The 12,574-nt window shown below is 35.8% G+C and overlaps 1 protein-coding gene across 2 annotated transcripts in view; it reads right to left on the reverse strand.

The window, feature by feature from the left end:
• Positions 1-1,886: 1,886 nt before the first annotated feature.
• HACD2 (3-hydroxyacyl-CoA dehydratase 2) overlaps positions 1,887-12,574 on the reverse strand; it is a 43,968-nt gene continuing 33,280 nt past the window's right edge. For both annotated transcript variants that reach the window (XM_045031727.1, XM_045031728.1), the window contains exons 5-7: positions 9,275-9,396; positions 7,906-8,084; positions 1,887-5,185 (exon numbers count right to left, since the gene is read on the reverse strand). In XM_045031727.1, coding sequence (XP_044887662.1) covers positions 5,103-5,185; positions 7,906-8,084; positions 9,275-9,396 — 384 coding nt within the window. In that variant the 3' untranslated portion in view covers positions 1,887-5,102. The remainder of the gene's footprint in view (positions 5,186-7,905; positions 8,085-9,274; positions 9,397-12,574) is intronic.

Consider the following 12,574-nt stretch of genomic DNA (forward strand, 5'->3'; position numbering starts at 1 on the left):
TAAGGGCAGAGTTTTAGGCCACCAAATCATCTATTCTGACCATCTGTATATCACAGGCCACTAAACACCCTTACCCTGTCCTCTCCCCCACCCCCAATGTCACAACCAGAATTAGAGCACAGTATTACAGCCCTCAGGAGACTTAGATATTGTTCCAGAGGCAGAGAACAGCAGGCACTGAGGTGCACTAGTGCCTAAGGCATCTGCAATGGCAGGGAAATGATTAAATGAGACATACCCAGATGGTGATATACAATAGAGGCTGAACTAGTGTGTCATTTTGGAATTGTCCTGGCTTGGAAATGGTGACCTACAAGTGGAAGGCTTTATACATATTTTAAGCCATACCTTTATAACTGAGGGTTTTAAAGAAATGAAGACAAGGTTACTTCAATTATAAACCAATGGAATGTTGAGAGAAAAGTTCTGTTTTCCAGTTGGTGAGCATACTGGTACATCAAGACTAGCACTGTAAAGAGAATACCATAGCTCTGACAGCATGCACTCCAACTTAATTTTTCAATATATAAGAAGATAAATACTTTGTTTTCAATGGCTCTTTAGTAGCCATCAAATTCTTAGGGTAGGGCATTATCTGGAAATTAGTGACCAACTAAATCAGTCTGAAGTTATCCATCCAGTCGCTAACTACCAGGGGTACCCTTCCTACCAGTAATTACTGCTTAATTATAACCTAACCTTGAAAAACTGTCACAAACTTTGCCTGCATAAGCAGAAAATCTACTTGCTCACCTGCTACCATCATATTGAGAAAAGATCTTCCTCATTTGTCAAAATAAAATAAAATAAAAATCATCTCTTTAGGTGACTGGGTGAGTAGAATTTCAGACCTATTGGAAGCTGAATGGAATATTCAGGTAGTCAGATAGCTAACATCATCTCTAAGGGAAAGAGAACTGGCCCTCCAGAAATGCCCTCTCCATACTAAATAAAAGGGAATTGTGTAGAAATCCACACCTTTTTATTTTGTCTACCCCAGCGCAGAGCTTTTCCTGAGTTTCAGGCCATCAACTGCCATGGCCTGTCACTTAAATATTTAAAATAAATATTGACCATTAGTTATGCTAAGGCAAAGCTGGGAAGAGCTCAGCCTAACCACTGTACATCAATAGCAAAGTTAGAAAAGGAAGTTTTTAATTACACACTAGTTGCGCTAAGTCACAGCTGTCATGCATGGGGCATGTGCTTTTACAGGGCATAAAAACAGTCCTTTATTTCATCCTTTTTGCAAACAAAAAAAATCACTGTATTTGTGGAATCCTATGCGAAACATAGGGCTAGAATAGAATAACTTACTTTGCAACCGTTACTCAGGTCCTGTTAGAAGCTTACAACATATTAGCTAGATTCCATTAATTTTCATAGATATTTAAAATCTTTCTCCCAAGAAGTGTTAAAAACATTAAGACAATATCCAGAAAGCTGCCTTGGTAGCAAAAACTTTGCAGTATATTTAGTAAGTGAACTCCCAAACACTCTATTGCATTTGTTAAAACATTCCATTGTATTTCGAATAATTGTAATTACTGGTGCTTATAGAATAACTGTACTTATCTGCGATAGTACAGATAGCAATGGAAAAGCAAAAAATCTCTCATTCTATTCAAGGACCTGTACGTGTTCTCAACACATTGTGATGGACATTTCCAAAAACTGAAAAATAAAATGTTAATTACTACATTTTAAGTTTAGACCATCTTCTGTTTGAGTGCAAAAAGTTATGAATCCAAAAATTTTCCTACCAACTGCGAGAAAAAAATATATTGCGTACAGTACACAGCAATAACTATTAAGGATTAACCGACTGGTATGGCATACTCAAATATATTTATGCTTTTTTCCTTACATACTACCAAGACTCCATATTTCATCCATCATTTTATTATTTGGATTACAGCAATTAGTATCACTGGTCACTAATTCAAATCCAGGCACAGAGCACAGAATCCATTTATTACACAATGCAACAACACAAACTAATATTTAGTGAACAAACTGTTTCACTACATTAACATCTGGTAGAAATATCTTCCAAACATGCATAAAAGTCTAAGCTTAGTATTTCAGAGCGCCATGTAATATCTGGTTCCTACATACACAAAAAAAATACATTTAAACTTATAATTATCTTAGTGAATCAAAGACTTATAAAATTACAATTTTATTCTTCACAACATACAAAAAATACAAAAACGACTGTATATAATGTACAGTTTTCATCCAAATTTTAATATATCAATATGCACCAACATATACCTGATTCGATGTATATTCATGAATATTTGTATCTTGAAAGATGACTTTAAAATTACTTTGCAGATTAGTCCACACAAATGCCAATCTTCACTGGTAAATAAAAAAAATCTTTCATAGAAACATCACATTGTGAAAAATTACAATTTGTTTATCTGCACCTTTAGTTTGCATTTTACTGTAAATTACACTATGAAAATTTCTACAACTCCAGGTGTACATTGTCTACTAGGAAGGACCATGGGGTTTCTTCCATGTAATGACAAACTTGGATAAAGAAGCATGGCAGGACTCTAGTTAGTTACCTGTCTACAAACTATTATGATCATGAAAACCATCACAATAGAAGCAGATATCTGCTGTAGCAGTTTGATGATACCAATGGAAGGGAGAAAATACATGAGACAAATAAATAGGGTATGAAAAAGAACTCTCTAGATTATACCAAATAAAGTGAAGGGTTTCATAGGTACTATTAGGTTCACATAAAATGAATTAAATTTCAGTGAAAGGTACACACTTCACAGAATGTATGTTCATTCTCATTTTATAAAAAGAAAATTAATATAATAAACAAAGAAACCAGTTATTAAAAAGTTATCTTGGGGCCTGATTCTGCAGTCCTAATTCAGGATGAACTTCTACCAAGTTAAATAGGAGCTTAGTCTGAGTAAGTACAGCAGGAATGCATTTTACATGTTGAAAATGTGGAGTATTGAATTCTTGAATAGGTTTTTGTTTGATGATGAGATTTCTTATAACCCAAACAATTTATTTTTCACATCTGGGAATGCTAGCTGTTTTTTTTTTTAAAAGGTAGGAGTTCATTTACATGTGTGGTCAATTACCTTTATATATGGTATTGTGTTATTGGTACAGAAGTGATAAAATGCCAAAATATAAAAACTTATTGAACTAAATAGGTAATTATATAGAGCCTTCTCCCCATTCTCAAAGATCTGTGGCAATCTCTCTGCTTAACAAACCCAAAGCCATCTAATTAAAACTATTGTACAAGCCTCCTTCCCAGCAATATAGCTAACGTATCCCATTTCATATATCATTCACAGAGGCCAAAATGTTTAGACATGGGAGTCTAAAGTTAGACTCCTAACTCCATATTTAGCCACCTAAATCAAAGTGGCTTGATTTTCAAAGGAATTGAGCATCCAGAATTCCCGCTGATTTCAATGGGAGCTGTGTGTGTTCAGAACTTGTGAAAGTCAGGCCATTTTGATGTAAGTGTCTATGTATATATTTGGATGCCTCCCTTTGAAAACACAGGCTATAATTAACCTGGATAGCCAATTTGAAGGGAGTAGGGGGAGATTTATTGGTCAATAAAGATGTACATTTACATTATTTTGTACAGTAAATCAAACACACAGCTATATTTCTCTAAAACAGACCAATACTATTATCTCTAGATTTTCTCCCCTCCCCAGTGCTGCCATGGTATCATTTGTGCTGCATTATAAGGTTTAGCTATTTACATATCGAAAGCTCTTTACCATTTTGAGCACTGATAAAATTCAGCTGTACTTTTTCAATGGAGGAAGAAGCAGTGTTGCCAACAAAAATAAAAAATAGTAATGAAAAGATTTAGATTTTGTCTTTAGAAAAACCTAAAATAAATGTAACTATAAATCTCTTCATGGAAATACTGCCCCTCTATGAATGACTACATTTAAAAAAAAGAAATGTTTGGCTTACTAGCATCATTAAAATTAGATTTAACAGTATCACTGAAATTATTGCCTAAGCATCTTTAAGTTCAAGTGGCCAAACAAAATTTGGAAAAAGGCTCTGTATAAAACATATTTAGACTGTGATTGTGTACATTTATTCTTAAAGTTGAAAGTCAGAAATGTATTTGAATCCTCTCTGTTTACAAGTGTGTAAACAAAAGAGGTTGTTAAATGAGCTAGTGGAAAACAGAAGTTATGGGGATAATTTAAAGTCATAAAGGGAGGAAAACACTGAGCAACCGAGTGACATGTCCTGGTATCGCTCTGTACAGGTCCACGACTGATGACATTGCTTTACCCAATTATTTCAGAAAAATTAAAATTACACTTTCCCCCCCTATGTATTTCAAAGAAGTGATCTGAGGCTGCTGTACTCAAGGCAGTTTTAATATTTCAGAGCAGTATTACAGCTCTATAGGAACAATGCTGGAACAGAGCTTGAGGTAATAAACAGTTAAATCTTTAGATAACATATGCTGGTAGGACACCATACTATTTAAATTCCTAGAGAATCACATTTCCCTTCAGTTTCAATAACTGCTTCCCTGCTGTCCCTCCCACTTGCCTTTCGAGTTAGGAAATTCTCTTGCTAGATTTAAGCAATCTGCCTGGTTACTGGAGTCCCAGCCAAAATCTTAGAGCATTCCAGAGAATATAGTTTGCCTCTACAGCAATACATACAATTTCTGGCATGCAGTCAAGCGCTTTTAAAAAGCAATGACAATAATAATATAATCCCAATTCAAGCACTGCACTTAGTGGGTACCACTTTATCACTCACATGGTAATTTTCTGGTGTCAAGTGATAAATTGAAGTCTTGTTAGCATATAAATTAAAGAAAGATAAAAGGCTAAAAAGTCAAAGCCACATACATTTCTTATAGCAGTGCATGCTGAAAATGATATTCTAGTGTTTTACATGGTGAAATTTCAACAAAATCATCACATTCGTTATTTCTAAGGTATTTCTTAATCTTCTGATTTAATTTTTACACTACTGGTTTATTTTGTATAAATGTGCTGGGTTACTGAAAGTCTGCAGCATTTTGGTGTGTGAAAAGTTCTGAAAAAGAGCTGGAATTATTCAGATTTCTTGTGTTCTTCAGTATGGGAAAGTACCTTTCTCCTCTGATGTAGCATGTGGAAATACAACTGAGGAAAGACTGAAAAGAGAATAGACATGTAAATAAAAGTATGAAATCAGGTTTGTGTTTGAACATGGCACACTTACAGTCATACATTCAAGGTCTCTTAGAAAATAACAGATCACTTATCCACTTCCTCAAAAAAATCAAAGAAAAACAGAGAGGCAGTGGATGATGCACACTATTCTCCCTACAGACTTCAAGTACCATGCATCAATTTTTGCCAGTATGTTTTTTTTTTATTTCACAGACAAAATACTACATTATTTTTCTGTATGACCCAATGTAGATCTTCACTCCAAGGTATGCATGAACAGTCAAGATTACACAGCAGAACACTGGCATCAGAGTGAGTTTGCCAGACTATATATCTAACTAGGAGCTGAACACACACATAGGATGAAAAGGTTCCTGAACTGCACACAGAATAGGAAGAATAGGTTCTTGAAGGGGGTGGGAGTGGGGAGGTGGGGGGTTGGGATGGGGGAAGGAGAGAAATAGATCTCAAAGACAACAAATTGGGTACAGTTTCTTTGATCCTGAAGGAGATGCATAGGATCAGAGTGGAGTAAAATTGTATTTATACAATAAGTTTTAGTATTTGCAGAATGGGAGAACAAAATGTGAGATTGAAATCATGCACATATGATATGAACAGCTAAACAAGCCTGAATATTAGTTCTAAACATGAGCTCAAGATCAGTTCATCCTAGTGAACCATATGAGCCTGTTAAGGTTAGTGTCAGCCTAGTTTATATCAATTGTGTATTACAAGAGTTTGTTATACAAAATAGATCAGCCCATGGGTATTTAAATTGTGCACTAAAAAGGTTTCAAGGTGGTTGGTTATAAATTAGCACTCTTTGCTCCGACTTCTTTCACTTTGTTTCTCACATATCCTCTCCCCCCCATCCCGCTTTAGTTTGTCTCCCACCTGACTGAATTCCAGATTATACTACTGCACTCCAGGGAAACTAGTGTTGATGAATACATTCATTAACTTGGTAAGAAACACATTGTTGCATAATTATTCCAATGAAACTTGAACAAATGCAGGAAGTCTGTCATGCATAGGATCCATTATGAGCAATCAAGATTTTCATGAGAGAATTATTTTGGTCCGAAGCTAATTTGACAGGACCTTCATTTTAAAACTAATTGTATTACTTTCAATGAGGAAGTTTTCAAAATTTTTCTGTCATTGTAACCCCAGTATTTCCAAAGTTTTCAGTGGGAGTTGAGGGTCAGGAAAAGAGCATTCATTAGGTCCTATGTTTATTTTCTCCAGGCTGATTTAGACAGACTTCCATAAAAGTGTGGAGCTTCTGTGGAGGGATAGCAGACTTGTGAAGTTGGTCAGGAAGAATGAACTGAATAAACTGATTTGACAACTAAATCTTAATTCTCATGTGCTACCAAAATATCAAAGGCTACAAGTTTTTGCAAGAAGACACCTAGTACAAGTTGAACAATAGCAGACATATATCATGAATGTTTTGATGCTTATCTACCAGGGTAATCAAAAAAAATTCACATTGTTGGATTATTAGTTCAAAAATTCTGTACATATCTGAATACACTGATGAATCTACACTGGAAACAGAACATATTATCGAAAGGGCAAGTGCTGCCCCAAAACTGAGCTATTTTAAGGGTGAGATCTAGATAAATTGTTTTGAAGGCTCAGTTTTCACCACCCCGCTTGGTTCCACCAACTACAATCCAACTATTCCAGTGGATGGATGGAAGTGAAAGAGTGAGACTTTCCCTTCTTTTTATGTAAATAAATCCAAAGTTACTCGGCATCTTTGGAGCTATGCCAAATATATTATTCTCGGACACAAATGAATGAAATGCAGTTTTCATAGCAGATGGAAAAGTTTATGACTTTTGTGACATCAAGATTCATAAGAAGCCTTACTTAGAAGATTATAAGCGCTGATTGTAGAATTCAACACTGCTCAAGTTTAAATCTTACTTAGGATACGATGCATCATTCTGCATAGACTAGAAGGCTACATAGATAATAAAAAGTTCAGAGAAAAAACAGCTGTAGAAATAGCTAAATAGACACCAATAGCATTATCATTACATTCTTTTGAATTTTAGACTCATAATGGCATAACTGTATTGGTTACAGGTCTTTTACTTTAAAACACCATAAATCAAAGAAAAACAAGACCTACATTATATCTTTCTAAATTATGAGTCATACTGCCTCTCCCCCTCAAGATAAGATAGCTAAAGAAGCATCCCTGATAAGTACAGTGTGCCCCACTGTTTTTGTTTGAGCAAAAGTGCACTACTCTGCAGTTTTTGTGAGGATAGCAAATCTGCCACTCATTTACTTTACTGGAAAAGTCATGAAGAGATAACCCAAAAATAAATAAATTGTTTATAACTATAGACTAACTCTGTGTTCAGAACAACTAATGAAAGAGAGTGGCAGAGAGAAAAATCATTTTAAAAGTCAACATTTGCCAAAAGATACTACAATTATTTTATATTTCAAGTATAGATAAAAAAACTAGTTTCTCCATTACCATTGATAAACATTGGCAAATGCTGACTGCTGTAGTTCTACTTTTGTCTGATCTCTTTTCTTTAAGAAACTTTCAGAAAGGTATGTTGCTACCTGCAAAGCTAGCTAGCTATGCATACAGTTTAATCACTCGGTTTCTCAGTTAGCTTTGCATATACTGTTTTCACACAAAACCCTAACATAATGGTGTACTTACTTGGAATATAAGAGATCATAACCAGGATCAGGAATGTATAGTAATCAAAGGAAAAATTGTATTTGTTAGGTAAGCTAATGGAATACAAGCCAGCCTGTCTGACGAAGGGCAAAGCAGCATATATTGTGAGTAATTCGCCTGAGACTCCCATTGGATACAGTACTATGAACAGTGTGTACCTAGAACAAAACATTTAGGGAAAGGCATAAAAAAAAAATCAGTCCGAAGCTCTTATAAGTGAAATTATTTGTTAAATTATGTTATGGTTACTCCACTTTTCAATAACCACAAACAAATTTCATATTTGCCTTGTTATTTCAGTATTAATTGGTATTTGATTAGAGCACAGTAAAATGACGTTGCTATCTCCAAGGTAAAATGTTCAGACCAACAATCAAATTTCACTGAATGCAGAAGTGCCTTTGATAAGCGGCAAATTATATTTGAATATAACCCTGTAAAATTGTAATTCACATTTCTAAACCACCTGCTATTGATAGTTAACTTGCTTAAGAGTCCATATCTGCTTGAAGTCTTGTCTAGAACGAGTTAAAAGTAGTTTCAGGTACAACACTTGTCCCTGAGCCACTGCCAACTTGAGGATTTTCCATCACATTTGCCTTTTTAAAAGACATTTTGCCTTACTGCTCTATAAAAGAGCTGTACAAACAAAAAACTGTCTAAAACTGGGAAACAGAAAACTGACTATACACAGAGTGCTGTAAATTTTTTCTTCCCTCTCTTTCAGTTACAGTCATCTTATAACAGGGAGTAACTTATAACAATAGTAAATAAACATTTTCAGACAGAAATGAGATTTTTAAATTGTCATGTTCCTTTAAAATAGAGATACTTGTAGCACAGATAACATAGGAGCCTGTTGTAAGATAAAGAAATTTGACACATTTATTATATCTCTGATGTTCAGCTACCAAAATTAGTTTATTAAAGGATAACAGAGAAACTTGTAACAGGGTGACTGACATTTCTTTATGTTCTTTCCTCACTACTATGTGAAAGATACATACAAAAAGAAAATTACTTTAAAACTATATAATTTGGCAGGAGGACTCAGAAGCAATATTCACTCATATTAACTCATATTCACTATGAACATTAAAGATCATTAACGTCAACTTCTGTTTAACAGATTTTAAGCACACAAATTGCCTGAAGGGAGCAAGAGTTGGATCCAGAGACATATCCATTTGTGGCTATGAGGTGGTTACTGTCAGCTAATAATCAATAATGTTGTGTACAACAATTATTTTCCATGCTTACTAGACTAATTTTCTGTGTGATTATATAAACTTTCCTGTCAAGTCGGTAAAATATCTGCAAAGGTCAACCTTCCTTTTATGCATCTTACCTGGCCCATTTGATGAGGTAAGGGAGGTGGTTTAATAGGCTAAATGTATAAAAGGAGTAACGGATAATTTCAGTGATCGTCCAGGCAACAACAAATAAGAGGACACTATCTTCATTCTGTACCTATTAAAGACAGGAAGAAAATATACAGTACAACAACTTCAGAAATTATAAATTGTTAACTACTCACATGACAAGAAATAGTTCTCAAAATAATCCACCCTGGCACCTTGTTTTATTGCTTCATTTAAGAAAGTGAGTTCTCAAGATTCACTTGAGAATCAACATGGTGCTTTAGTAATAGTTTTCCTTGTTAATTCTAAATATTCTCCCAATAGTGAAAAATTCCGAAGAAAAATGGAAAATATAATTTAAAAGTATGGAAACCAACCTCTTATCACTATGAGCTACACTGATGGCCCCACCATCCTATGCAACACACTAGGCCTAAATCAGTGGTTCCCAAAGTTTAACAACCTGTGAACCCCTTTCACTAAAATGTCAAGTCTTGCGACCCCCCTCCTAAAAATGAATATTTCCAGGGATTGTCTCCTTTACCTGAGTATAAATTATAAAAGCAGTGATCTTGGAAATATAAAATTTGTTTTTAATGACATGCTTATTACACACTATTATTAATTATAATTTATCATTACAGTATTTTTATTACATTATGAAAACGGCAACACTGTTCCAAGATCTCACTTTCGTAGCTCGTATCACTTTGAATAAGCCTGTTATAAGACAAGGCTCCTATGTTTCATCAAGGAATATCAGATGTGAAACAGTGTGAAGGTATTTAAGAAGCCAACTCAAAGAGTTCCTCCTACACAAGCATTCAGGTCTTGAGCAGTCCAGGCAAACAACGCACATTACAACAAAGCTTAAACATTTTCTTCATAATTATTTTAAAACAATACTAGCTTCCTATTTAATTTTAAAAACAGCAAAAAATATCCATCTTCCTTTCCAATTCTCATAAGGAGTCTTGAAGTTTAAATCTCCTCAGTGTGATAGATCTGCTTAGCTCTTGGAAGTCCAGGGGCTCCAGGCTGCTGGCCCCGTGCTGCCCGGGGTCTGTAGGGACAGCTCTGTCCGCCATTAGGGAATTTTTTTCCCCGAGAACCCCCTGTAACATTTTGCGAACCTCACTTTGGGAACCACTGGCCTAAATGATGTGCAAAAGCCCCATGGAATAATTTTCCACTGCCTGAATCCCCAGGCTTGTACCCATCTCTTATCGCCTCCCAAACCTCGGGGGGGAGGGAGGGGTATTAGGTTTAGTTAGGAGAGGGAGGATGGTCCATTGACTGGGCACATCACTTAGCCTCTCCGTGCCTCAGTTCCCCATCTGTACAATAGGGACAATAATACTTCCCTACTTCACATGTGTGTTGTGAAGATAAATACATTAAAAACTGTGAGGTGCTCAGATACTATGCTGATGGGAGACATATATATTTACACTGCCCTAAATATTTAGTTTTCAGCATGATGCATGTAGTGTATTAAAAAGCATTAACTGCATCACTGAAGTTGTCAAGTGGGAACCTGGAGGTTGATAGCTTCACCTGAGAAGATAGAGCTTTTGGCACTGAGGGAGGCATGGGTTCTATTTGAGTTTTGTGCATTACTGAGGAAGCTGAAACTTTTGGCACTGCAAAAAAAATACATCTCCTTTTCCCTCTCGTCCCCAACCTTTGTGTGTCTGCGTGTGTGTGTGGGAGGATTCATTAGCTACCTCAGTAAACTTGACAACTATCTGCCTCACTGCACCTTGTCCCAATTTCTGCTACTACATCCAGTGTAATTTCTGCTAAAACTAGGAGCAGTGAAATAGTTAACACTGATATGTAAAGCATCATTAGGTTTCACTGTAAATACATTGAAATACACAAGAAGAATAGGCCATTTTACTCTTCTAAGACATACTGTTTCAGGAAGACATCACTGCATCAGTTTCACTCAATTCACATTTTGAAATTTATTTTCACAATAATAAGATGTTTTTAAAAAAGAAAGCTTAGATTTGGAACACAAATTCAAAAAGGGACAGCAATAATGGGGCAGCTTATGTGTCCACAAAACTGCATTACAAATGGAGGCAAGCTCTAATACATAGCTTATTTCAGCGAACATTTTTATGTACAGTTTTCTTCCAGGAGAAAAATGTCATGAATTTTCTCTGCTATTAGTGAACACCATGAGCTCAGTTTCACTGGACTTTAGAACAACAAAAGCAAAACAGCTCACCAACTGGTACTTGCATATTTTCCTTTTTTCTCCAACTCTTACAAGAGGAAAAGGAAGTCAGTAGGTGTGGGTGGTACACCCATACAATTCACCCTGGGTAAAGTACATGCACACACACAAAAAGAGGAACAAGAAAATATATGGGCATAGGGGAAATGTTTGCTCGTAAATAGGGCTGATCATATGTTTGCTTGTCAAAAGCTCATGGGACAACACACAAAAAAAGATGCTATTTTATTACACACAGACTGCAACAACAAATGGCATTACATAAGAAAAAACAGCAACCCCAGAAAACATTTTTGCTATCATTCATGATCTTGTTGCTTGTATGTTGTATACCAATCCCATTAATAATTTTGTGTGTGTGTTCGTTCTTCATGGCAGGAACCAGGCTTTCCTACATATTTCTACAGCACCCAGCAAAATGGAGTCCTAAATCCTCTTTGGGAGCTTTGGGTGCTACTTCACAAATATCAATAGCAAAGCTTATTCCTCAAGCTGGAGAGAATTAGGAGCATTGCACAGGTGGTACTATTTCCAGGGACAGGCAGTTTCAAAGCATTCAATAGCTGCCCCTTCTGGTCAAATCAGGAGCAGCATTTGGTGAGTTCAAGTTTGCCAATTTATTTCGTGTTGGGAAAAGGATGGACCCTGATGAAAGTTAAGATTCACATGCTGTTCTGATCTCTGTCCCTTAAATCAAGGAGGAGGAGTGGATTACTGTGGATGTGGGAAATAAATTATCACTTGAGGAGCATGAAATGGTGGGAGTAAGGGGAAAGGGTGCCAATAAACTGGTACTTGGAGTGGGTGATGAAAAATACTGACATAAGTGGGGGAAAAAGAACCTAGATAGCTCTGATCTAATTCTATGGTATAACTTTTCTGTTGCCATTGATTTCTGAAGTCATAGTCCTCTCATTCCCAATCTACACCAAGAAAGCTGTATATGAAAACATGAAACACTGCTCTACCAATCATTGCTAAGGCCATTTAACCAACCAATGTGGATGATGTCTTAGAACTGTTGTCAAACCAGCCTCCA

Source organism: Mauremys mutica, chromosome 10 (assembly GCF_020497125.1).
Source record: "Mauremys mutica isolate MM-2020 ecotype Southern chromosome 10, ASM2049712v1, whole genome shotgun sequence".
NCBI classification, from domain to species: Eukaryota; Metazoa; Chordata; order Testudines; family Geoemydidae; genus Mauremys; species Mauremys mutica.